The sequence below is a fragment of the Gigantopelta aegis genome, chromosome 7, assembly GCF_016097555.1.
Source record: "Gigantopelta aegis isolate Gae_Host chromosome 7, Gae_host_genome, whole genome shotgun sequence".
NCBI lineage: Eukaryota > Metazoa > Mollusca > Gastropoda > Neomphalida > Peltospiridae > Gigantopelta > Gigantopelta aegis.
In genome coordinates, this window is record NC_054705.1 from 13,126,769 (window position 1) to 13,154,318 (window position 27,550).

General features: G+C 37.3%; 1 protein-coding gene across 1 annotated transcript; it reads left to right on the top strand.

Annotated features, from left to right (window-relative positions):
- The first annotated feature begins 1,406 nt into the window (after positions 1-1,406).
- On the top strand, positions 1,407-27,085 carry LOC121377459 (putative glucose-6-phosphate 1-epimerase). The gene is made up of 10 exons (XM_041505450.1): positions 1,407-1,649; positions 6,142-6,193; positions 6,494-6,552; positions 8,867-8,949; positions 11,128-11,201; positions 13,736-13,806; positions 14,846-14,952; positions 22,451-22,515; positions 24,675-24,769; positions 25,922-27,085. Exons 1-10 carry the CDS (start codon positions 1,481-1,483, stop codon positions 26,092-26,094), a joined length of 948 nt encoding a protein of 315 aa, XP_041361384.1. The 5' UTR covers positions 1,407-1,480; the 3' UTR covers positions 26,095-27,085.
- The last annotated feature ends 465 nt before the right edge of the window (positions 27,086-27,550 follow it).

Genomic DNA, 27,550 nt, shown 5'->3' on the forward strand with positions numbered 1-27,550 from the left:
TAATATGCAAACAACTTCAAAAGCTCGAATAAACCATATATATGTAAACGGAACATTGGCTAGTCAGTTGGGCATCCACGAGTCCAAAATATTAGACTAGTACCGTACTTGAGGGTCAAACTCGACCCGGATCCGAGTGCCCGACAATTACCTTAGATGGTAATGAGGCAAAGGAATACAGTAAAACAGCATTATGCATCTTAATTCCAGTGCTGAACATGGATGCCAAATCATGTCATTGTATTGCATTCCACACTTTATACTTTCGTTTTTCCTCCATGTTTTATAATCCTATATAATGTAACCGGGGTCAAATGTTTGGCAAAATGACGTAAAAATATAATTAAATGAGTGTTCTTCTTTGCTAGACTCGGCCCATGCCCGAAGTACTCGAGTAGGGCCTACTCGTGGAGACCCTACTATTCAGAGGTGTTTTTGCCGCCATATTGGAATTAGGCCTATACAAAAGAAGGAAATACTGAATCAAACTATAGTATTAATTTATTAAATAGCTTCCCTATCCACCATAACTATTTTTTATTGTTTCAATGGCTCAAAAATGATCTTGGATTTATGCAAATCAGGCATATTTTCCCATGGGGGATTTTAGTGGGTTTTTAAGTATGTTCTAGGGAAATGAATTCTGAAGAATAAAACAAATCTATTGCAGTTTGATTTACGTTATGCCCCCAAATCGCTTAGACTAGTTTTGCCATTATACAACATTGTTACAGGTCGTAGCCCAGTGGTAAAGCGCTCACTTGATGCACGGTTGGTCTAGGATCGACTCCCGTCAGTGAGTTAATCGGGTTATTTCGTGTTCCAGCCAGTGCACCACGATTGGTATATCAAAGGTTGTGGTATGCTCTCCTGTCTGTGGGATGGTGCATACAAAAGATATCTTGCTACTATGGACAAAACATTTGCGAGTTTCATCTCTAAGACTATAGGCCTATGTCAAAATTACCGAATGTTTGACATCCAGTAGCCCATGATTAATTGATTGAAAACATATTTTATTGCATAAATAAACAAAAGGATTGGGCACAAGTTTGTCAATTTACTAGGCCCTAGATACACACACACACACACACACACACACACACACACACACACACACAATATAATGGCGACAGTTACTTAATTATAATCTAATAGTAATGTATATACATGAAATTTGTATACAAATGTATTTTAATAGCAGTCAAATTGAAGAAAATAGAGTACAACAGGATTTTTGAAAGAAACTAGAAAAGAAACGGATAACTACACATGCCTTCTTGAAAACCATTAAGACGATATAAATAAAAACGATGTGTTTGTTTAATAAAATTTTGAACACAATTTTTTTTTTTTTTTTTTTTTATAGAAATCATGATTAATAAATCAATGTGCTCTAGTGGTGACGTTAAACAAATCAAACTTTAACTTTTTATGCAAGTTTGAGACTGTCCCTTGAAGACATTTCTAATAACTGCTGATGCCTCAAAACGGTGGAGCTTACAGAGGAAGAATATTCACGCTAACGGAAACAGGTTTTCTGTTCGTTCAAACAGAAATGTCGAACCAGATAGTGTCGTCTTTCCACCCTGGTGATGTTTCTTTCCTCGATCGCGGCAGTGACACATCTGTACTTGTTCACCTGCACGGTAACGACGATCAAATGATGCATTAACAGAATAAAACTTTAAACAATGTTGATGTCCAGTGGAAAAGACGGTGTCAACATTGTCTTTATAAAATGCGGATATTAAAAGTAAAAACCTAACCGACTCGCAGTGCTTAACGTCGGGCAGAAATCCGGATGCCAGCTTCAGTGTGGCGAACGACTTGATTGTTTTTTTTAATTTTGTAGCACCATCAATGTGGCTTCATATAAAACTTGGTCACCTTCTAAAGTAGCATACAACAAGCATTTTTTTTAACATACTTTTTTATGACTTTTATAATGTAAACTGAAGCAAATGGACCTAATTAGAAGAAAAACACACAAAATGTAATAATATTTCATCATAAATCTTGTCCAGCATAGATGTAAACATGACACGTCAATGGATATTCCAGAGGCCAATTTCGCAAATTTGCTAAAAAGCGTCCCCTCCTCACCAAAGCCGGATATAATACTTTAACAAAAAACTAAAATTAGCACACTTTTCTGTGTTATCTTAGCTAGTTATCCTCCAAGTTTTAATGTGTTTGGTTAAACTGTGTATTTTTAATTATTAAGCAAATGTGTTACCCGTCTGCCAAAACTGTCCACAGCCGGGCACAGAAACACAGAAATGTTGGAAAATATTATAATGTTATCACATACAGTTACTGACAATCACTTTACACCTGATATGTCCTGTAGACAATATCATTGTGTAGTCTTTGTATTTATTAATATAAAATACATCAGGCCCGTAGGAACTGGGATGGGGTGGGGTGGGGTGGGTGTGTGAGGGGCGGGCCTAGGGGCTTGTTCTCCATCCCACACTTGAAGACCAAAATGTATGTTTAAAATTTTCACTAACATTTGATATACTAAAATCTCCCTCACATGTATATACCACCACCACATTCATATAAACAGGCCGGTACATATGTGGAAAATGTAGGGGCTGACGTTAGGAGCCAGTTCCTTTTATCTTTAGGATTTTGTAATCATGATTTCAAACCAACTGTATCAGCTAGTTTGCTCCACAGACTGACATAAAACACATTTGTTACGTATTAATTTTGGAATAAAACAAAATAACTACAATATATCAAAAGGCCTGGTGAAAATATTACAGGTAAAACAAAACAAAATAATACCGTATATGATGCTTATTCGAAGTTAACTATTGTAAAATTTGCTTTAAATTGCTAGATGCCAAAAGTGATTAAGTATTACTTTATGGTAACAGTCGAAAATTAGGACCAATTTAACCTCTGTCAATAGCAGGCTTTCTGCCAGAACATAATTCGAGGTTACGTAATAAAAACAAATTATTCAAAGGCATATATTGGGTAGTTATGAATTTGAAATGTTTTACCATTTTATTTAATGCACTTTTACAAATTTTAAACAGCAATTAAACTATAATCTATCAAAAATTAAAACAAAACATATCCATTAATTTCCGAGATTTTTTAGTACATACATGTAATTGTACCCTTTACCTGCGTACCCTCTAGCAGAAACCCAGGGTAGGGAACCAATTATATGGTGTAGAGTATTTTTAATATGACATAAAGAAAGCATTGAGACGTTAGTATGGAGTTGCTATGGGCTGTCGGTGAAAATTAATTTACAGTTAAATAAATGTGAACTATAAATATTCATATGTGAACAAATTGCAATACCTTTTTTTAATGTATAGTTTAAGTACAGACTTGTCTTTCATTTTCACATTGTAAATATACCAAATTGTCATGTTTATGTATTACATTTATACTTTTGGTTTACCACTGTGACACTGAAAACCTTTGGCCCATAACTGTTATTTAGTCAAATATTAGGCAAAATCTAGACTGGAAATGATTTATGCTTATTAAATCTTGTTTGCAATTTATTTATTTTATTTTTGGCATCAATCAGTCTTGTTTATAATAGCAATATGTATGCAAGTTTGAGATTCTGTGTGCGCTATGAAAGAAACAATCTTAAAATTAGTGGCGAGAATTTCAAAAGTTATGTCCCTTGGTATTAAAATCCCGGTCAATCATAATTACTTTAATAAATCAATTCTTTTACTTACGGTGGTTTATATTTATGTTAGTAACATAAATCGGTTCTTTAAAATACTGTACATAATAACATAAATATAAATGGTGTTTATGGCTGATAAAGGGTTACAAATTGATAACCTATATTTGGAAAAATTATTTTACCACTTTTAATTTGCAACTAAGATGCTAGACTAACGTAAACCAATTTATTCATTATTCTAGTTTACGAATACTACCGATGTTTAACGATTAAGTCGGCCGTTAATGACTGTAAAGCCGTAATCGACATGTAGGTATTCAGGGTCGCGTTTTTGGCGATATGATAAAAAGCGTTTAGAGTTGCGGCCCTTTGCTTGGTGGTCGCTATCTAAAATATCATGGATGAACCAGTTTCGGTGACCATTAATGATTAAAGGGACACACTCTAGTTACGGCTAGTTGTTAACCATTACGGCGTTGTTTTTTGCTATTAAACCCATTTTTTTCACAAATAAAATTGCACTTTACTTACCGTTTATTATTTAGAATATACATTTCCATTCACCTGAAGTGTTTTTTGGTAATCCTGGTTTTTGTAATACCACAAAAGGCATTTTTTGTATTTCTTAAAAACGGACGCATGTTTGAGAAAAAACCGTTGAGCAGACACGGTCTAACCTATTTTTAGACGGGATATTTCCATTTCAATGTCACAGACGTTGGTATACCACGTGACCGTTATCATTTTGGTTCGGTTTGTTTTCTCGTGCACGGTTCGCGCAATCAACATCCGATTTGTTGTTGTTCATTTGTGAGATTTTTCTTCACAGTTCGTGAACATTTTCAGTAACAATAAAGTTCAGACAAGTAAGTGTCTCAATACAAAACGTGACAAACCCTTAAAACCAATAATTTTGCTAAGTCTTACGATATCTGGAGAGGGGATACAACCAGGACAGAACAGTTGGAACATGTCCAGGAGACGTAGGCATTGTTGTGCTTCGAGCGACATCTACCGGTGACATCAGAATACTAACTTTCAAAAGTATTTCAAGCAATTGGGACATGGGGATTCCCATGGTATTTATCGATATAAAACCTGCCTTTTCACTCCATTTAATAAAAACGTGATCTAAGTGTGTTACAGGTTTGTAGATTAACCGAATTATAATTTATTTTTGCTGGATGGAACTAGGGTGTGCGGCTTTAAGGTCGACGACAATAACTTTTCGCACCCTTGTTTTGGGTTCGTACACATTGCTGCTTGCACAATAAACATTATGTTGGTTTTATAGAAGAAATTGTTTTAAAAGAGATTTTATATAACTATCGCTAACCCTAACCTTAAACTAATTTAACAAATATTTCTTTAAAATCGTTATGGGAAAAATAAGGAACTCATGCCTATTTTTATATCTTACCGTAATTTCACTTGAAATCCATATTTTGTAAAAGGTACAATTTTTTAATCACAAGATTTTCTTCATACACATTTAGATGCATTAGTAATTTTCAGAAAAAAAAATTCAATAGCAAGTTTGCATTGATTGGAATTTTTCCAGCATTCTGTGCATTGCTGTGCTAAAAAACAGATCTAAGAAGTTTACCTTGGTGAACTACCGTTTTATCCTCCAGTGGAAACCCTGCTTCAGTTTGGTCTTCGATCATGTCTCTGAGAATTGAAAATCTCTGACCCATTTATCGGTGATGCAGAAATAAATTCAAGTAACCCGTTTCCTTTTTTGCATAACCCGTTATATTCATGTAAATGGTGCTAGAAATTTTGTGTGACCAAAAAGTAGATTACGCAAAATTAGATTTGCGCGAGAAACATGCAAACAAAACAATCACTCTCGCAATTTTTAGAAGCCTGGGCCCATATTTTTAAAGCAATCTTAGCCTACGAAATCGTAAACTTATCGTAAGCTATGACGTCACAATAGCGTGTGCTTGGGGCTTCTAGAATTTCTATAAAATCCACTAGCCATGGGATCAGTTATTTAAACAAATTACTAGCCACAATTAAAAATTCACTAGTCCTACTTTACTTTAAGTTAATACAATTTTACTAAATAATAGTAATAATCAGATTTGTTACCTAAAGAAGGAGATAGAGCTTAAACACACTAACATTCGAGGGTTGGGGTGGGGGCAGGATATTAATATTTACAAAATAGACTTAAATGCAACATTTGACAAATTGTTTTCACTAGCCGTCGGGCATTGCAATAGTAGTTATTTACTAGCCCAACATTGAATATCACTAGCCATGGGAGTGGGGCTACCATAATCTAGAAGCCCTGGTGCTGTAGTGACGTCACACCATACAATGGTTTTACTATTTCGTAGCGCTAAGAGAGCTTCGAAAATATGGGCCCTGCTCTTGGCAAAGACTGAAATTAGTCATTCCCCTAAAACATTTCATGTCACGGTTTGATTTAATAAATAAGTATGTTTTATTTACAGGTGCCACTGTCTTGTCATGGCGATGTAAAGGCCAAGAAGTTCTGTTTGTGAGGTTTGTGCTGTAACAATGATGGAGTAGCGTATATCACATTATTTAATGAGCATAGATTGCATTTGGCGGTAACGTTACTATCGTATTGTTGTTAACAATTATATATTATCAGTATGTCTTCATTGCAACATGTAATACTAAAATTTGGAAATTGGTGTTTATATACACGTACATGTACTAGTACAATGTATATCATTATCTGAAAATTAACTCTTCAAATATTCCTCTCTTTTTCTCTGTCCAAAATTCTCTCTGCGTAAAACCTTTATGTTCCACAGTTCTCTTTATTTGCTATTTCAGTGATAATGCTGTCTTTGACAACAAAAAGGCCATACGAGGTGGGATACCAATTGTATTCCGTAAGTATATTTTATACCATATATACGATATATACTTTTTATATACATGTACTGTAACTTTGCATCTGCATGAATTCTTGTTTTAGTAGCATAATATATAATATATATACGTTGTAGACTGCTGATCTTTAATTTCTTTATTGCTGCTAAAATTTTGGTTGGCAGAATTAAGTTATTAACTTTGTTAAAATTGGAGACCGGCATCGTGGCAGGCCATCGGTCTACAGGCTGGTAGGTACTGGGTTCGGATCCCAGTCAAGGCATGGGATTTTTAATCCAAATACCGACTCCAAACCCTGAGTGAGTGCTTCGCAAGGCTCAATGGGTAGGTGTAAACCACTTGCACCAACCAGTGATCCATAACTGGTTCAACAAAGGCCATGGTTTGTGCTATCCTGCCTGTGGGAAGCGCAAATAAAAGATCCCTTGCTGCTAATCGGAAGAGTAGCCCATGTAGTGGCGACAGCGGGTTTCCTCTTAGAATCTGTGTGGTCCTTAACCATATGTCTGACACCATATAACCGTAAATAAAATGTGTTGAGTGCGTCGTTAAAAATCAAACATTTCTTTCTTTCTTTGTTAAAATTGTTTAATAAGTCACATGCCTCAAGAATAAAATGCTCACCAGCTGACATCTATAGTTCGAATCATGGAGTTTAACTCTGATGTACAGTTGTTAGTTCGAATCATGGAGTTTAACTCTGATGTACAGTTGTTAGTTCGAATCATGGAGTTTAACTCTGATGTACAGTTGTTAGTTCGAATCGTGGAGTTTAACTCTGATGTACAGTTGTTAGTTCGAATCATGGAGTTTAACTCTGATGTACAGTTGTTAGTTCGAATCATGGAGTTTAACTCTGATGTACAGTTGTTAGTTCGAATCATGGAGTTTAACTCTGATGTACAGTTGTTAGTTCGTTGTAGACAAGGAGCGACATGTAGCCCAGTGGTAAAGCCTTCGCTTGATGCACGGTTGGTCTAGGATATACTATCCTTTCTGTGGGATGGTGCATATAAAAGATCCCTTGCTGCTAATAGAAAAGAGTAGTTCTTGAAGTGGCAACAGCAGGTTTCCTCTCTCCATACACAATGTGTCTGTGTGGTCCTTAACCATATGTCCGACGCCATATAACCTTAAATAAAATGTGTTGAGTGTGTTGTTAAATAAAACGTTTCCTTCCTTCGTAGGACTTTATGTACATGTATGTATCTCAGGTATTGGATTTTAAAATAATATTTTAGGGTAATTCCGCCAGAATTATAAACATGATTTAATATACAACTCAAAAGATTTGGTAAGTGTTAATTCCTATCGTAGCACAATCTACGGTTTCATATGTTGGATAATATGATTTCGATCGGCTTACTTCGGCAACAAAAAAAATGTCGTGATTTTCCGTTCTCTCACTCTCTCTCTCTCTCTCTCTCTCTCTCTCTCTCTCTCTCTCTCTCTCTCTCTCTCTCTCTCTCTCTCTCTCTCTCTCCTTTTTTTCTTTTTTTCTCTCCACCACCTTTTATATTTGACTGAAGATTTTAAAAAAAATTCAGTTTGTCCATGCAAATAACCGACATGTACACTCAGAAGGTCATTCAATTAAGCGATATTATTTGTACTGTTTTAATGCTAAACGGTTCTGTGCAGCCATATCATATGCAAATAACCGATTTATGCTATAAACCGACATGCAGTTAAGTGGAATCCACTGTAAATATTTTGCGATTCTGTTTTATAATCTTACACTTCCAACCCAAAATCTGGGATTCACATAAGCACGGACTTGCGCCTAATTCGCAGTAAAACTCCTTTAAACCAGACATCCATGGAACCAAGTGAAAAAAAGTCTGGTTTAGAGGGGTATCAGGTGTAGAGAAGTTCTGGTCTGTTCTGTACTGATATTTGAAAAAGGACTGGAAAGCATCCAGTTTTGAGAGAAACCCTTTTTACAGAGGATCAAAGAAAGAAATGTTTTATTTAACGATGCACTCAACACATTTTATTTACGGATATATGCCGTCAAACATATGGTTAAGGACCACACAGAAACCCGCTGTTGCCACTTCATGTCTTTTCAATTAGCAGCAAGGGATCTTTTATATGCACCATCCCATAGACAGAGTAGTACATACCACAGCCTTTGATATACCAGTCGTAGTGCACTGGCTGGAACGAGAAATAGCCCAATGGGCCCACCGACAGGGATTGATCCTAGACCGACCGCACAACGAGCGAGCGCTGTACCACTGGACTTACAGAGGATCAGTTTTATTTCACAGTATATATATATATATTTTTTTTTTCTTTCTCACCTTTTAGCCAATTTTGGGACATGGAAGCATGGGCCTCAGCATGGATTTGCACGGATAAAGCGATGGCGTGTTGAAGTTCCACCGACCAAGGTGACAGAATTCAAACATGGTTTACTTTTAATCTTACACATTTACCTTTTAGTTTGATTGATGGATTTAGCCACGTACACAAGGGCTGCTTTCAGCAAGAATGAGCGGAAAAACGTCCTCAAGACTGGTTGATGCACTTTACATTATTATTATTATTATTAACTAATTTAACGTGTCCTTGTATCATTATGGTTTCGAACATGCCTATCCCGAGTCCGGCCTCCGATAAGATCCGGGGTCTGACTCAAGGCAGGGATTGGAGCGCTTTACAGTAAACCAAATGGTCATGCTGGGAATTAATCAAATAGTCTGCGAACATTAGCCAAACATTTGCTGGCTGAACTTAGGGCTGGGCTCATCCTATATATGGCCAAATTAGCCAGTTGCTAATTTATACACAAACAGGCTACGACATACATTTTAGTCTTTGGCTAATGAACTATTCCTTAAATTAACCACATTTTGAAAAATATTTAAGGAAACACTGCATATCTGAAAATTGGCTACACCATACATGTTTCCAGCGTGAGCCATAGTAAACAAAAATTATTTAGTTTTTCTCAGTAGACACCGATTAAACATTGTGCTGGGGTGTTGTTAAACATTCCTTTCCTTTTCTAATGGCCGATTATTAAGCAGTGTGTTAATTTTTAAGCATTCCTGCTAGTGCTATCCCACCCCTTGGATCTGCCGCTGTATTCCACTGTTAAAGGAGAGTGATTTCTACAAACAGTAAGTTCAATCTGCATATGTAACACAGAATTTGATTGGAAAATAAAATCCATTTGCACACATTAAAACCAGCATTAATGTGTTGGAAATTATGGAGATTCTTTTTACAGTGATGTCTGGTTGTTATTACTTGCTGTCATCAATGTGTTATTCTTAAGATTTTTTGCACTTTGAATTGCATTTCGCCTGTTTTATCTTTGTGATTCATGTTTATATATTGGTGATCACATGTTTTATTTTGGTGATCACGTTTTATCTTGGTGATCACATGTTTTATCTTGGTGATCACGTTTTATCTTGGTGATCAAATGTTTTATCTTGGTGATCACATTTTATCTTTGTGATGACATGTTTTATCTTGGTGATCACATGTTTTATCTTTGTGATCACGTTTTATCTTGGTGATCAAATGTTTTATCTTTGTGATCACGTTTTATCTTTGTGATCACGTTTTATCTTGGTGATCAAATGTTTTATCTTGGTGATCACGTTTTATCTTGGTGATCACGTTTTATCTTGGTGATCACGTTTTCTTGGTGATCTTGGTGATCACATTTTATCTTGGTGATCACATGATCACGTTTTATCTTGGTGATGATCAACACGTTTTATCTTTGTGATGACATGTTTTATCTTGGTGATCACATGTTTTATCTTTGTGATCACATTTTATCTTGGTGATCACATGTTTTATCTTGGTGATCACGTTTTATCTTGGTGATCACGTTTTATCTTGGTGATCACGTTTTATCTTTGTGATGACATGTTTTATCTTGGTGATCACGTTTTATCTTGGTGATCACGTTTTATCTTGGTGATCACGTTTTATCTTGGTGATCACATGTTTTATCTTGGTGATCACGTTTTATCTTGGTGATCAAATGTTTTATCTTGATGATCACGTTTTATCTTTGTGATCACATGTTTTATCTTGGTGATGACATGTTTTATCTTGGTGATCACATGTTTTATCTTGGTGATCACGTTTTATTATTGTGATTCCCTGGTTTATCTTTGTGATTACATGTTTTATCTGTGACCTCCTCCTTTTGGCTTTCAGGGCTCAAACTTAACGGCGGCTGAGATATAAATTGCCGTAGGTAGAGAGCATTACCGATGGTACTTTTGTGCCGTCGGTAAAACTCCTCAACAGTGGCAAAATATATACACCAGGTGTACATGATCTGCCAATATTTAAAATTTTCACATTTGAAATATGTCTACATACAGCAAAAAAACCTTTCAGTCATGTTTATTTTCTGCAAATGTCACTTTAAAAAAAATGCCACAGGCAGGCTCAAAATTGCCGTCGGTGGGCTGTTTCAGCCATGGCAATTCTTTTATAAATTGCCGTGGGAGACAAATTCTTAAGTTCGAGACCCTGGGCTTTCAAAAGGATCTTGTTAAACAATGTACTAAACACACTGTTTTTCTCTATGTTTCCAGGATCACAAGGGCAATGTTATTGCTGCATTTTCGTTAGAAGACGATGCTGAAACACGTTCCATGTGGAATTTCAAGTTTGTATTCTGTCTCTTTCTTTAGTGGTAGAGAGCTCGCTTGATGCGTGGTCTGTTTGGGATCAATCCCTGTTGATGGGCCCATTGGGCTATTTCTCATTTCAGCCAGTGCACCACGACTGGTATATCAAAGGCTGTGGTATGTGCTATCCTGTCTGTGGGATGGTGCATATACTGACCTTCATTTTTGAAAAACACAGGAGTGCTAAAAATCACACTCCTCAAAATGCTTACGAGAGGGGTGGAAATCACACTCCTCAAAATGCAGGAGGGAAAAATCTCACCCCTCAAAATAATCAGAATTAGAGGCAAGAGACCGAGAGGAATTGCAACCATGAACATGATTAAGGAGTAATGATTTCTAAATTAAATATTTTAAAGGGACATTCCTGTGTTTGCTGCATTGTAAAAATGTAAGATGTTTCTGACTAATAAAATATTTCTACGATTAAACTTACATATTAAATATATTTTCTGGTTTAGAATATCAGTGTCTGTATATTCAATGTGTTTCTGGTCATTTTAATATTTGTAAGAAGCTCAAACTGGATTTTGTCTTCCAATAATTTCGTATGTACGAAAAAATCATATTTTAGGAAATAAAATGAAATTTAACCTAGTGTAAATATTAGAAGGATCAGAAACATGTTTAATATACAGCCACTAATATTCTATGCAGAAAAATATATTTGATATGTAATTACAATCGTTAAAAAGTCTTTGTTAGTTGATAACATCTTAAAGATTGCAGCAAACTCAGGAATGTCCCTTTAAGAGTTAATGTTTTGTGTTTTAAAAATAAATATCTTAATTTAATTAATATGATGTTTGTTCTCAAAGATGAAGGAATGGGCCATTGCAGTCTTACACAAGTATCGTGAAACAGAAAGTAAAATTGTCTGCGAGTACGGCGCAATTAACGAAAACAAAACCTGCTTTACTAAATTAGTTTTTTTTTGTTGGAGTACGCGTTCACTGTGATATCAACATGTATAAACATTATACACATAGAATTATTGGACAACGCACCTATTATTTTTTGCTGTATGTGATCAAAACGACGACAGTATAAAATAAATTTCGCAATCTTTACCTGCATTGTACGAAATTAAACAAAACAAAACCGACGAGATCTTAATAGTAAGTGAACTCGTAGCTGATTGGCTTAGTGTAAAGATAACCAACCAATCATGTTTCAATTTATAAAATGTATTTTTGGAAGTTCATTGTGAACAGAATGGAAAGGTTTGTGGTGTTGTGGATTGGATTCAATAAACAATTAAAATGGCAGAGTTAAAAAAAAAAATACAAGCGTGATTTGTTTAATTTAGGGGTGCATTATTTCGCGCTCGTCAGATTGAGTTCACGGGCGTGATAGCGCTCGTGCCCGTCAAAAACGAAAGTCTGCATATAAAAGATAAAATGTAGTGGGTTTCCTTTCTATGACTTGTGTCAAAATGATCATATGTTTGACATCCAATAGCCAATGATTAATGTGCTCTAGTGGTGTCGTTAAATGAAAGAAAACAAACTTTCTTTGATGTGGAGTTAAAAATGGGGAAAAAAGATTTTAATAATAACATTAACAGGGATCCTAATTTTGTCATCAAAGCCACCATCTCGCATCCGCATCATTTTCACTTTATTTTAATATCAGGTGCAGATCGAGGAATTTTTTCGATGGGGGAGTGGGGGGGGGGGGGAGATGGGGGCTACATGCAATTACTTAAATGGAAGTTGGAAGTTAAATGGAAGTTGTATAACTAACAGCAAATGAACTCGACTGTCACGTTGTCAGTACTCTGGAAATGTGCACCTGCTCAGACCAGGCGACGCAACAGTCTGATCGGGGTAAAGCTGGAGATTACATGTGACTGTCGTTTTATGTCCTGCACACACCTACCGATTAACATCAACGCGACTGTCTTGTCAGTGTTACTCAGTAGGTGTGTGCCAAGCATTATGCACAAAATACTTTCCGATCATCATTTTCACAAGTAGCTTTTGCTTTCCATCTTAAAAGATTGTTCAACTATTCAGATTAAGAAAAAATGTTGACATTAGATATTGTAATAAAAAAATATTGTTCAAATATTCAGATTAAGAAATTATGTCGACATTAGATATTGTAATAAAAAAATATTGTAGAACTATTCAGGTTCAGAAATTATGTCGACATTAGATATATTGTAATAAAAAAAAAAATTGTACAGCTATTCATGTTAAGAAATTATGACGACATTAGATATTGTAATAAAAAAAAAAAAGGAAAACTATTCAGGTTAAGAAATTATGTCGACATTAGATATTATAATTTAAAAAAATATTGTACAACTATTGATGTCGACATTAGATATTGTAATAAAAAAATATTGTACAACTATTCAGGTTTTAGAAATTGTCGACATTAGATATTGTAATAAAAAGAAAGACAAAACTGATTAGTTTGCATTTACATAAAATGAGGGGAAAGTTTATATCAGTAATAATGTACTGAACTGATGTATGGATTTTTCTCTTTTTATTTCTGTTAGATTTAAGCTTGTGTATACATTGGAACTGCAGGAGTCTTCACTAGTCCAAAACCTGTGTGTCCACAACTTGGGTAGGTCATCAGTAGGCCTAATCAGTTTATCAAGCCACAAATTTAACATCTTAAAACTTGACTTAGTAAACACCGCGAAAATTGTCTAAACCAGATTATGTCGGGGACCTAATATTTATCCGGTTTAGCAGGATCCGGTGTTTAGAGGGTCATGTTTTAGAATACAGAGTTATTTCCCTTGACAGCATCTAATTCGTAACTGCAAACGAAGTAGTCCGAGAATTACCGAATGCATAGGCTATGACTGTTGGACAAAATTTAATAATGTTGTGATATCTCACTTTTGTTGTGTATATAATCATTCATATTTACTAACCGACATTAAACATAAATAGAAACAACAAATTTCAATGTAATTTAGTTTTTACCACACTTGAGGTTGCAAAATGGCAGATGGTTCCATATGTCTACGTTTAGCCTGTGGTGGCCGAGACATTTTCGGTTTTTCTTAGTAAAATTCAGTGTGTGTGTATTTCTCGATTCTGTTGCAGAAATATAACATTTTGTGTTTGTATTTAGTGTATAAAATACAAATTAAGTCACGTGTGTGTATTTTACTCTATTTTTAGTTGTTTCTAGCATTTTACTCTCAGTGTGTCAGTATTTCATTATCAGTATGTACTGACCAAAAATCAAAGGTGGAAACTCTGTGTGAGTATCTGAGATTTGTCCGAAGATGAAGATGCACCAGCCAGAATGCATTCACCTGATTGGGTTTTTTCTCATTCCAACCTGTGCACCACAACTGGTCAAAGACTTTGGTATGTGCTTTCCTGTCTGTGGGAAAGTGCATATAAAAGATCACTTGGTGCATTAAGAAAATGTAGCAGGTTTTCTCTGATGACTACGTGTCAGAATTACCAAATTTTTTGACATCCATTAGCCGATGATTAATTGATCGATGTGCTCTAGTGGAGTCATTTTAAAACATTATTCATCGAAAAAGCTCCGTTAGTTAAAAACATGTTGCAATTAATTGCAGGAAAATCAGGCCAGTTATTTTAAACTACATGTATTTATTTAAAAAAATCTTTTTCAGACAAAAGCAGTTTTGACTTCACCTGTCTCCTACATACTTATTTCCGAACACCTGATGTGGAGAAGATGAGAATCATGGGGCTGCAGAACCTGACGTATTGTGACAAAGTAAGAATACAAGTATACTGTATCAATTCTAAGAATATGATGACCATTCAGTGATAGAAATAAGCAGAATTTTTAACTAGTCCACCGGACAAGTACATCTACAAATCCACTTGTCCATTAATATTTTTACATGTGCAAATAAGTTTTGTTAGTTTTAATCAAAAGCAAAGACAAGTGTTTTTGATTGCTCTAAATGAAACAGTATTATAAATTTTTACTTGTCCACTGGACAAGCACTAAGGTAGCCTACATTTTGCTTGTCCCGGCAGCTTGTCAGGACAAACAGATAAGTGCTTATTTCGAATGCTGCTGTTGGGCACGGCACATTGGTCTAAATTCCTAGAATCAAGGCATGTCAATATATTATTTGTCCCCTACCGGCCCAACTGGAGGGGACTATAGGCTTCACTTCCGTCCATCTGTCTGTCACACACATAGTTTACTGGATGGATGTTTTTTGACAGTGCCTTGAGGGGACTATAGGTTTCACTTCCGTCCATCTGTCTGTCACACACATAGTTTACTGGACAGTGCCTTGAGGGGACTATAGGTTTCACTTCCGTCCATCTGTCTGTCACACACATACTTTACTGGATGTTTTTTCACAATGCCTTGAGATACTGAGCTGAAATTTTGTATTTCATGTATTGCTACAGATCAAGTTTTACTTTCATGGCGATTTACCCATTTTTGACAGTTACAGCCCTTGAACTTGGGAGATTTTTTGCATGATAAAGCTATACACAAGCCCATGAAAATGGACACTAAGTGTAGTTAATACACAAACCTGCAATTTTGCATACGGTTATAACAGAGAGACGCTAAAATCTGTGATGTTTAAATAGGGAAATACTGGCTAAAAATAACTAAAGCATGTCTCAATAACTATTACTTCTCAGACGAACGTCATGCATTTTTAGAAACTAGGATATGTCAATTTAAATACATGTGTATATGTATGTATGTGTATATATATATATATATATATATATATATATATATATATATATATATATATATATATATAAATATATATTAAAAGTATCAGTACAATGGGAATAGTTACTATGAATGAATAACAAAGTATCAGTGTACATCTTCTATGGGATTTTATAGTAATTTAGTGGTGACCTGTACACGGGTTACCAGGGCCCTGTTCTACGAACAAATTGTAGCTAAGGTTAATTGTAGTGATTTACGGTGAGTTTTACAACTGGCACCGTAAACTTTACAGCTGTTCCACAAAGCAACCTTACGGTAGTCGTAAGTGCTCCTTTAATTATTAATAGATTCTTTGCAGAGAAGTGCGAATTAGTTAAGTACTAAATTGTGTACCGACTTTTCGGAAAATGTTGGATGTATTCATTGGTATGGGACAACCATGAAGTAACTTTGTCAATTTATTCGGTAAGCGATAATGGGCTCTTAGCTCAAAACAGGGGAGATAATAAAACAGGTGGCGTGTCACTCGTCAGGGTCCAACAAACTCGGACTATAGCTGTATTTTTTCATTGCTTTGTCATTCTTTGTTATACCACGATCATAACGGACCAAAACCTTATCGGCTCTGTACATGACGTTCCTATACAGCACGGTTCTGCACAGGACGGTCTATAGTATACGCTGCAGTGAACGTTTACTAGTTGATGTTTGTCTACGCGTGTACTGAGATATAGGGTGGGGGTGGGGGTGGGGAGTCAGTAAAGTCAGTAATAATAAAGAAAATATATGTATATTGTGGATAAGAGTATTAAAAAATATATATAGTGATGACGGCTCTGTACAGGACGTTCCTACACAGGGCGGTCTAGTATTTTATATACTAAGATATGGTGGGAAAAACATTAACAGTAAAGGGAATAAATATATATTTTGTATCGTTCCTACACAGGGCGGTCTAGTATTTTATATACTTAGATATGGTGGAAAACACATTAACAGTAAAGGGAATAAATATATATTTTGTATATAAAGAAAATATATGTATATTTTGGATAATACTCGGGAAAAAACCCAACTATATATACATTTAACGTGTGCGTATTAAAAAAAATATATAGTGATGACAGCTCTGTACAGGACGTTCCTACACAGCACGGTTCTGCACAGGACGGTCTATAGTATACACTGCAGTGAATGGTTACCAGTTGTTACCAGTTGACGTTTGTACTGAGATATGAGGGTGGAAGTCAGTAATAATAAAGAAAATATATGTATATTGTGGATAATAATCAATAAAATGTATATGTGCATATGTATCGTCAACGTCCCTAACTGCGTTATGCTTCAAATTCCGTTCACTTTGTTTTCTCGTGCACGGTTCGTGCAATCAACATCCGATTTGTTGTCATCGGCATGTCGTTCATTTATGAGGTTTTTCTTCACAGTTCAGGAACATTTTTATAAACAATAAAGTTGAGACAAGTAAGTATCTAAATACAAAACTTTACAAACCCCTAAAACCATTAATTTTACTAAGTCGTTTTTGTTTATTCCTTAAAATTACCGATATCGGATCCACATAACTCGTAGAAATTGACTTAAAATGGAGAAAGACGAATTAACTTTCGGGGCGTATCACATGACCTCACACATGCCAGATCAACAAGGCCAAAGAATTAAATTTTTGTGATTTTTAGGACCCCTGTTAGAATTTGTTTTCAATTATTATATTCGAACTGCAAAAGGTATGCTACATTTTTGTGCCTCTGTTGTAGTGAATAGTATTCATAATACATTCATAACAGTTGTAAATAATTTTGAGTATATAAATTTTGTTAATTTAGAATCAATTTTTTTTTTTTTTTTTTATATTTTACAAACTATGCGCAGGTATGGACGTAATGCCTATCTGTATTGACATCAAGTGTGAGCGATGTGTGTTGATAAAACGCGGACCGGACTAGAACGCTTGACAAATTGAATTTTTCCTTTAAAAAACCCCTGAATAAATCAAGTGTTCGGCAACTGTGCATAATTAAGAAACATATATTATTTCATGTAGTTGTCTTAAAAATGGAAAACGATGAACTGCACATGCGCATTACGATAATTTTTGCAAACGCATGCGCCTGAACGCAGTTAGAAACGTCACACTTGTTCCTGTTTACTCTAGGGTGTTTCACTTTTGTTTACTAGAATGGATTTGTTTTACATACAAATTGTTGATTTTTTACATTAAATGATTAAAATCTATTTTGTTTCACATATCCTAGCTGAAAAATGTAGAATAATATTTCCGTAAATATCGTATTCGTGTTTTTGTTGTTAGGTGAACGCAGTTTAGGACGTCAATGGTATAACATGTGCATGTGTAGTATTAAACAATATATATATATATATATACATATATATATATATATATATACATATATATATATATATATATATACATACATATATATACATATATATACATATATATATATATATATATATACATATATATATATATATATACATATATATATATATATATATATATATATATATATATATATATATATATATATATATATAGTGATGACGGCTCTATACAGGACGTTCCTACACAGGGCGGTCTAGTATTTTATATACTTATATATTGTGGAAAAGACATTAACAGTAAAGGTAATAAATATATATTTTGTATAATACTCAATGCGTTTGTGTTGACACTGTATAAAAACGTGTGCATGGGTACACTTTGCCGCATAAAAACTCAACTTTGCCACTCCAGTTTTTTTTTTTATGTACTTTTCCCAATTAAATAGACATTAAGAAAAATGCAACAAAACACATTCTGATATTTAAAATATTACTTTACTGTTAAAACAAACTGATACGTAATTTCAAGTCACTCAGTTGGTCGCTTATAACCTGAAGCCAGTCGGAGACAAACCAGGTTTCTGGGACCCTGTCGATCGTCGCGCCATCTGGAATAGAGTTATCTCCACCTGTTTCAGCTAAGACGCTCATTGCCAAATGCATAAGACATGAGAGTTTTCTCCCTTATTTTCGTGTGAAGGTCGTTAGGCCTAGACTGTTTTTCATTGATCACAGAGTTTCATAAAAGGTATTTTGTATATATTAGATCCATTTTTACACAAAGTTAGTATCCTTCTTAGAAAATTATCAAATCATCATCTAACTGCCATTTGATAGCTACGTTAGTGGCTTACTTGCCTCGTACCAATTGTAAATTTTCACTGTAATTTACGACGATAGTAAGCTACGCCGTGTCATGGAACAGGCTGATGATCGTAGAAAAAATTTAAGGTCTCGGTGGTAGGTATTTACGACAATAGAAGGGCTAAGATCGCTTCGTGGAATGGGGCCCAGGCCTGTATTTAGTGGTGACCTGTACATGGATTACCAGGCCTGTATTTAGTGGTGACCTGTACATGGATTACCAGGCCTGTATTTAGTGGTGACCTGTACATGGATTACCAGGCCTGTATTTAGTGGTGACCTGTACACGGATTACCAGGCCTGTATTTAGTGGTGACCTGTACACGGGTTACCAGGCCTGTATTTAGTGGTGACCTGTACACGGGTTACCAGGCCTGTATTTAGTGGTGACCTGTACGTGAGTTACCAGGCCTGTATTTAGTGGTGACCTGTACACGGGTTACCAGGCCTGTATTTAGTGGTGACCTGTACACGGGTTACCAGGCCTGTATTTAGTGGTGACCTGTACACTGGTTACCAGGCCTGTATTTAGTGGTGACCTGTACACAGGTTACCAGGCCTGTATTTAGTGGTGACCTGTACGTGAGTTACCAGGCCTGTATTTAGTGGTGACCTGTACGTGAGTTACCAGGCCTGTATTTAGTGGTGACCTGTACGTGAGTTACCAGGCCTGTATTTAGTGGTGACCTGTACATGAGTTACCAGGACCCATATTCACAAAACATTGTAAGCCTAGTTTTACACGTAAATGTAAATCTACGACTGAAGAGCTATTCACGATACAACGTAAACGTAACTTACGTGTAAAGTTGGACGTAAATATAAGAGTGCCTGTGGTTACACCTAACGCTGTACGTAAGTCGTGTACATATAATAAATCAAGCACGATTACCTTTATTAACTATTTATTTGCGGAAAATGGCAGCAGTTTCAATAATTGAAGCAGTTTGCGATGGCGAACGCCGACAGATTGAACATATTTAGTTTTTTTGATCGAACGGATGTTTTCGACTCGGCCACATTTCTCCTGAGTTATCTTTTCCTTTTTAAGAATATTCTAAAGTTCGTACCAAAATGCGGATCCTCACCAATACCAAATTGCCATGGTTCGTCGTTCGCAATGTTATTTGTTATTTACCCGGTAGACATCGTTTCTAATGTTTTTTGTGGGGTTTTTTATTTGTTCGGTGAGAGAGTTAAGTTGTAGATTTACGTCCAACTAAGTTACGTTAACATTTACGAATATCTTTGAGAATAAGGTGCTTCTTGCACGTAAACGTAAATCTACGGCAGACATAAGTGCTAGTCGTAGACGTAACTTTACACCTTTTTGTGAATATGGGTCCAGGCCTGTATTTAGTGGTGACCTGTACGTGAGTTACCAGGCCTGTATTTAGTGGTGACCTGTACTTGAGTTACCAGGCCTGTATTTAGTGGTGACCTGTACGTGAGTTACCAGGCCTGTATTTAGTGGTGACCTGTACGTGGGTTACCAGGCCTGTATTTAGTGGTGACCTGTACGTGGGTTACCAGGCCTGTATTTAGTGGTGACCTGTACTTGAGTTACCAGGCCTGTATTTAGTGGTGACCTTTCCATGGGTTACCAAGCCTGTATTTAGTGGTGTCCTGTACGTGGGTTACCAGGCCTGTATTTAGTGGTGACCTGTACGTGGGTTACCAGGCCTGTATTTAGTGGTGACCTGTACTTGAGTTACCAGGCCTGTATTTAGTGGTGACCTTTCCATGGGTTACCAAGCCTGTATTTAGTGGTGTCCTGTATGTGGGTTACCAGGCCTGTATTTAGTGGTGACCTGTACGTGGGTTACCAGGCCTGTATTTAGTGGTGACCTGTACTTGAGTTACCAGGCCTGTATTTAGTGGTAACCTTTCCATGGGTTACCAAGCCTGTATTTAGTGGTGTTCTGTACGTGGGTTACCAGGCCTGTATTTAGTGGTGACCTGTACGTGGGTTACCAGGCCTGTATTTAGTGGTGACCTGTACTTGAGTTACCAGACCTGTATTTAGTGGTGACCTGTACGTGGGTTACCAGGCCTGTATTTAGTGGTGACCTGTACGTGGGTTACCAGGCCTGTATTTAGTGGTGACCTGTACTTGAGTTACCAGGCCTGTATTTAGTGGTGACCTGTACTTGAGTTACCAGGCCTGTATTTAGTGGTAACCTGTACGTGGGTTACCAGGCCTGTATTTAGTGGTGACCTGTACGTGGGTTACCAGGCCTGCATTTAGTGGTGACCTGTACGTGGGTTACCAGGCCTGCATTTAGTGGTGACCTGTACTTGAGTTACCAGGCCTGTATTTAGTGGTGACCTGTACGTGAGTTACCAGGCCTGTATTTAGTGGTGACCTGTACGTGAGTTACCAGGCCTGTATTTAGTGGTGACCTGTACGTGGGTTACCAGGCCTGTATTTAGTGGTGACCTGTACGTGGGTTACCAGGCCTGTATTTAGTGGTGACCTGTAGGTGAGTTACCAGGCCTGTATTTAGTGGTGACCTGTAGGTGAGTTACCAGGCCTGTATTTAGTGGTGACCTGTAGGTGAGTTACCAGGCCTGTATTTAGTGGTGACCTGTAGATGAGTTATCAGGCCTGTATTTAGTGGTGACCTGTAGATGAGTTACCAGGCCTGTATTTAGTGGTGACCTGTATGTGAGTTACCAGGCCTGTATTTAGTGGTGACCTGTATGTGAGTTACCAGGCCTGTATTTAGTGGTGACCTGTACTTGAGTTACCAGGCCTGTATTTAGTGGTGACCTGTATGTGAGTTACCAGGCCTGTATTTAGTGGTGACCTGTACACGAGTTACCAGGCCTGTATTTAGTGGTGACCTGTATGTGAGTTACCAGGCCTGTATTTAGTGGTGACCTGTAGATGAGTTACCAGGCCTGTATTTAGTGGTGACCTGTAGATGAGTTACCAGGCCTGTATTTAGTGGTGACCTGTATGTGAGTTACCAGGCCTGTATTTAGTGGTGACCTGTATGTGAGTTACCAGGCCTGTATTTAGTGGTGACCTGTAGATGAGTTACCAGGCCTGTATTTAGTGGTGACCTGTAGATGAGTTGCCAGGCCTGTATTTAGTGGTGACCTGTACGTGAGTTACCAGGCCTGTATTTAGTGGTAACCTGTACACGAGTTACCAGACACTGTGCTTAAATGTGTATTTCGTTGCCCGTCTCGGAATGCTTAATTGTACAGATATTATATTGAAAAAGGGATCAAAAATTGAAGGCAGGTGAATCCTACGAAACATCTTCATCCGTGGACATCGTTTTGTCTGAACAATGCATTTCTTATTTATGTTTTTCAGTTAAAAGATTCTGCAGAATTTAAAGAAGATCGTTCAGAAATACAAGTGTGTGAAAATATCGACAGGTACGAGTATACTGACCAGACACGGGGCGAAACAAGTACACTTTTGGGGCAGGCTGACTGAGATCTAAGGCACAACGCAAAGTTTCTTGGGGGTTCAGGGGTTTGCTCCCCTCGTAAAATTTGAAAACTAAATGTCCTGAAATGCAATTTCCTGTATTCTACAAGTAAAATTCATCTACATGTATGTCTTAAGATTTTCTACAAAAAATAATTTTTATTAAGAATTAATGGGGGTGGGGCTTGAGACCCCCCTGCTCCGCCGTGACTGGTGACATGATTTTATCACTTACGTATATGTTTCTAGACTCCAATAATCGGCACAATTCCCCATCATTCCCCAATGACATTGTCATATTTTATTACCAATCTTGGAGTAAAACATTCCCAATCTGAATGTAAATAATTCCCAGTTTTTTTTATTATATAAAGATATATTTTGAAAACGATATACAACGCTTGACAAACACCCTTTCCCTCCCCACCAACATTTCGTAATGCAAAATAGATATATGTATACTCTTCAAAAGAAGAAACGCAAAACCACATTGTCGTAACATTTGGAGAATTGATTTAATTATTGAATGGTGAGTCCGATAATTACCAAATGTTCCAGGATTGTTCACAATTCACTCTAGTCCATTGTGAGTAAGTGATAGGACACACCACCAAGGTCAAGGTCATCTGGAGTCAATACCGGGTGTGGCCTCCGCGTGTGTTGACAACTGCCTGGCACCACCTGCCCATTGAAGCAACCAGAGTACGGATGACGTCCCGGGGGATGGTGGCCCACTCGGCCTGCAAGGCTGCTACCAGCTCGGGCAGGGTCTGGGGCTGTGGTTGTCGCTGTCGGAGGCGTCGGTCCAACTCGTCCCATAGATGCTCAATTGGGTTCAAATCCGGTGATATCGATGGCCAAGGAAGGACATTAATGTTGTTGTTCTGTAGGAAAGCCGTTGTGAGACGTGCTGTGTGAGGCCTGGCGTTGTCATGTTGGAACACTGCGTTGGCGTTGGCCATAACTGGAACGATGTGTGGCCGGAGGATCTGGTCAATGTAGCGCTGTGCATTCAGGTTGCCCTGCACGTGGACCAGGTCAGTTCTGCCAGTGTGTGAGATGGCTGCCCACACCATGACACTACCCCCGCCGAATCTGTCCACTTCCTGCACGCAGTTTGCTGCATAACGTTCACCACGACGCCTATACACGCGACATCTTCCATCATGACGTCGGAGCAGAAATCGGGACTCGTCACTGAACCACACCTGTCTCCATCGCAGTTGAGGCCATTGTCGATGAATCTGGCACCACTGCAGTCGGAGTCGACGGTGTTGTGGTGTTAAGATGACACCTCGAACTGGACGACTGGCACGAATTCCTACCTCACGTAGGCGGTTCCGTGCGGTCTGGTCGGATATCCTGCGCAAACCTGGTATTGCTGCGGCTGTGGAGGTGGCAGTAGTCAATCGTTCCCGAAGGTGGCGTACCCGGATGTAGCGGTCCTGCCCGGGGGTAGTGACCCGTGGTCGACCGGATCTAGGGAGGTCCCGTGTTGATTCATGTTGCTGGTAACGGTCCCACAGTCTGGAGATGGTGCTTGGGGACACATGGAATGCCCTGGCAACGGCCGTTCTGGATTCGCCTGCGTCTAGTCGGCCGATGGCATTGTTTCTCTGCAGTTCACTGAGACGTGGCATGTCCTGGATTGTCAACTGTCGGCCAGATACAGAGGCCAGGCAAGCGAACACCCTGCACTTTTATTCTGTCGGTGTTCATGTTGCACGTGCAGACAACGCACGTGCAGTGGTGACATAGTTTGCACGTGGCTGTGTTTTTGCGAATATTCACATTTTGGAACTTTATTGTACAGTAGCTGCGTTTTATCGAATGTAACCGTGGGATTGTGTTTGGGACATGCAATGACCTTATATTCACAAAGCATGAACCGGTAGGAAACATAAAATCGGAGTTATAACCCATTTGTACCCTTTTGCGTTTCTTTTTTTGAAGAGTATATATCATTTTCTGAATTTTATCCAAAGATAACATTACCAGTAAAAGAATATTTAGTGATGTCTGTCAGTGAGAAACAAGTGAACATAAATACAACAGCTGAAGGTTTGTAACTCTACTAATAAAAGTAATTATTCTATCTTCACAGAGTGTACACAAGTTCGCCATCAGAAATACGTGTCACTCACGTAGGAGATGGGTCATGTGATGCTGTTCTGAAGATCTTTGATTTCCCCGATGTGGGTATGTATTATATCATTCCATCAATAAAACTACCTCTGTGATATATCCTTGGTGTTACCGGGTCTGGTAATCATGTAGTATTTCAACATCTAATGACTTTAATGCTTTTCATGTTTTATTTAACATGTCGACGTGAGAATCAGAGATGGAAAAGGAAAAGGAAAATTTCAAACCCTTGTTTCAATTTGTTACTGTAACATATTTTCTACTTGTCATTTTTAAAATAATGTACTGTAGATCCAGAAATTAATGTGATCATAATATTAATGCGGAAAATGTGAGTTTGTGTTATTCGCATTAATAATATGACGTATTTATTTCTGTTTTGTACAGCAATAGTCCAGCAAGCTACATGTATGTGTCACAGGCTATTAAAACAAACAAGGATTAAAATTCTAATACATTTATAAAACAACTGGAGCACAATTCATCGTAGGCAAGACAGACAAATTGGCCAATTGGCCAGCAAAAGCTGACAGCATTCAGATTAATTGATGTGTACACTGACATATTAGGGAGTTTATCTCATTGAAGACGCTTGTAGCTCGGATTTAACCGAAAAGTACACAGAAGTGTGTTATTAGGAAAGTAATATTTCATATGGAGGCTACTCGCATTAATTTCATGTCCCATTGTCACTTGCATTAATTTAGGGACACGTTAAGTTCAGGATCTACAGTATTAAAGAAGGTTAATGGGATAATGTGTTAAATGCTGATACACGTACAAGATGGGGGGGGGGGGGGGAACTAGTGCTGGAGCAAAACCTCAAATTCGGGCAAAAATGATAGAGATATTCGGTCAAAATGTGCTAACCTTAGAACCTTTTGCTATGTATTTCCATAATTCTACCTGCAAAATGAGTTGTAATCCATGTAAAAATGGGTAGTGATTCATTTGTAACCCTATATATCTATTTGACAGTAATGTTAATATGAATACAATTTTAATGTTGTAATCCAGATTCAGGCATTTTCGTTTTATTCAGGCAAAAACCAGCCTGTTCCCCTAAAAAAGTGGGAATCTGTATACGTATGCTGATTTTATCGTCGTGTTATTTTCACTATCTGAGACATTTCAAGCCCTGTTCACAATTACTGTCAGTTATTTAACTGCCCGACCTAAGACTAGAAATATTTGACTATTTTTCAGTTGCTTGGAATCCGTGGGTGGAGAAGTCGCAGGCGATGTCAGATTTTGGTGATGACGAGTATCACGTGATGTTGTGTGTTGAGGCAGGGTGTGTCTCAAAGCGGGTCGTCCTGCCCCCGGGACAGAGCTTCGAGAGTAGCCAGACTCTCATTCTGATCAACTCCCCACGATAACTCTACTTCAACCGAACTCCTACTGCTCTCAACTCACCACGAAAACTACTTCAACCGAACTCCTACTGCTCTCAACTCACTACGATAACTCTACTTCAACCGAACTCCTACTGATCAACTCACCACAATAACTCTACTTCAACCGAACTCCTACTGATCAACTCACCACGATAACTCTACCTCAACTGAACTCCTACTGATCAACTCACCACAATAACTCTACTTCAACCGAACTCCTACTGATCAACTCACCACGATAACTCTACTTCAACCGAACTCCTACTGCTCTCAACTCACCACGATAACTCTACTTCAACCGAACTCCTACTGATCAACTCCCCACGATAACTCTACTTCAACCGAACTCCTTCTATTCAACCCTGCAGTTACAGGCCTCCCAACCACTTGTACATACCAAAATATAGGAAATATAGGACTTTGCATACCAAAATATAGGAGTTTTATAGGAATTTTGAGGTCAAATATAGGAAAATTTGGAAAAATTATCATGATTATAGGCATTTTACACAGATTTTAAAGACATTTACATTACTAATGGTATGTTCTTACCTTGCATATGTACACAATGATACCATCTACTACCTCAACAAACAGGGTTGAAAATTAGCAGTTGCCCGTAGCGACCTTTATTGGCTATGGGCAACTATGAATTTCACAAAGGTAGTCCGTTGGGAGAACATTGATTTTAGAATCTGGTGAATATGGTACCAGGTGAAAAATTAACGCACTGAAACTGAATCGAATGTGACAAAACACACCGCTATTGTGCTGACGCGAACTACATATCTGGCAACAGACAACATTATAGAACATGTTCTATATTTTGACAACGCCAGACTTACCAGACTCAGCCTCAGCTTCTGAGATTTTGGTCCGAGGCTTTAAAAAAATATAGCTCAAAACGTATTGCAAACACATCATGTTTTTGGGTTTTTTTTTAAGTTGTTGGATTAATGGACTGGATACCCCATAATTATTTAGTAGACCTACTTTTTGACATTATTCAATGTATTAATCATATTTAATTAGCGTATATTATTCTGGGACAAAATCATATTTTAACATGTACTAAGAATGAAATGTTCCATTACTACATGGATTATTTCAAAAGTCAGTTAACTGGCATGTAAGCCTAAAGATAAAATTCGTATAAAAACATTAATTTATTAAATTGTAAACCCATATCATCTGAAATAACGTTTTTGGGGGTAAAACGTTCAGTGTAAATAAAAAAAATATATATTTATAAAACTGCATATATCCAACGTAATCTGAACGACAAAAAAAACATAATACAAGATCAGGGCTGTATCTGCACAATGCAGAGTCGATTGGGTATTTGTCAAAATAGTGGATGATTCCATGAATCTTTATCTAGTGCCTCGTCTTTAGGGGACAGCCACTCCCAAGGAGTTTACTGGAAAGTTCCCTATAC

Bases quoted from the DNA above. Each gene is read 5' to 3' on its own strand.
- LOC121377459 (XM_041505450.1), top strand. From the start codon at position 1,481: ATGCCTCAAAACGGTGGAGCTTACAGAGGAAGAATATTCACGCTAACG. The intron at 6,194-6,493 runs GTTTGTGCTGTA...TTGCTATTTCAG, and splicing joins CAAGAAGTTCTGTTTGTGAG to TGATAATGCTGTCTTTGACA. The intron at 24,770-25,921 runs GTATGTATTATA...ACTATTTTTCAG, and splicing joins CTTTGATTTCCCCGATGTGG to TTGCTTGGAATCCGTGGGTG.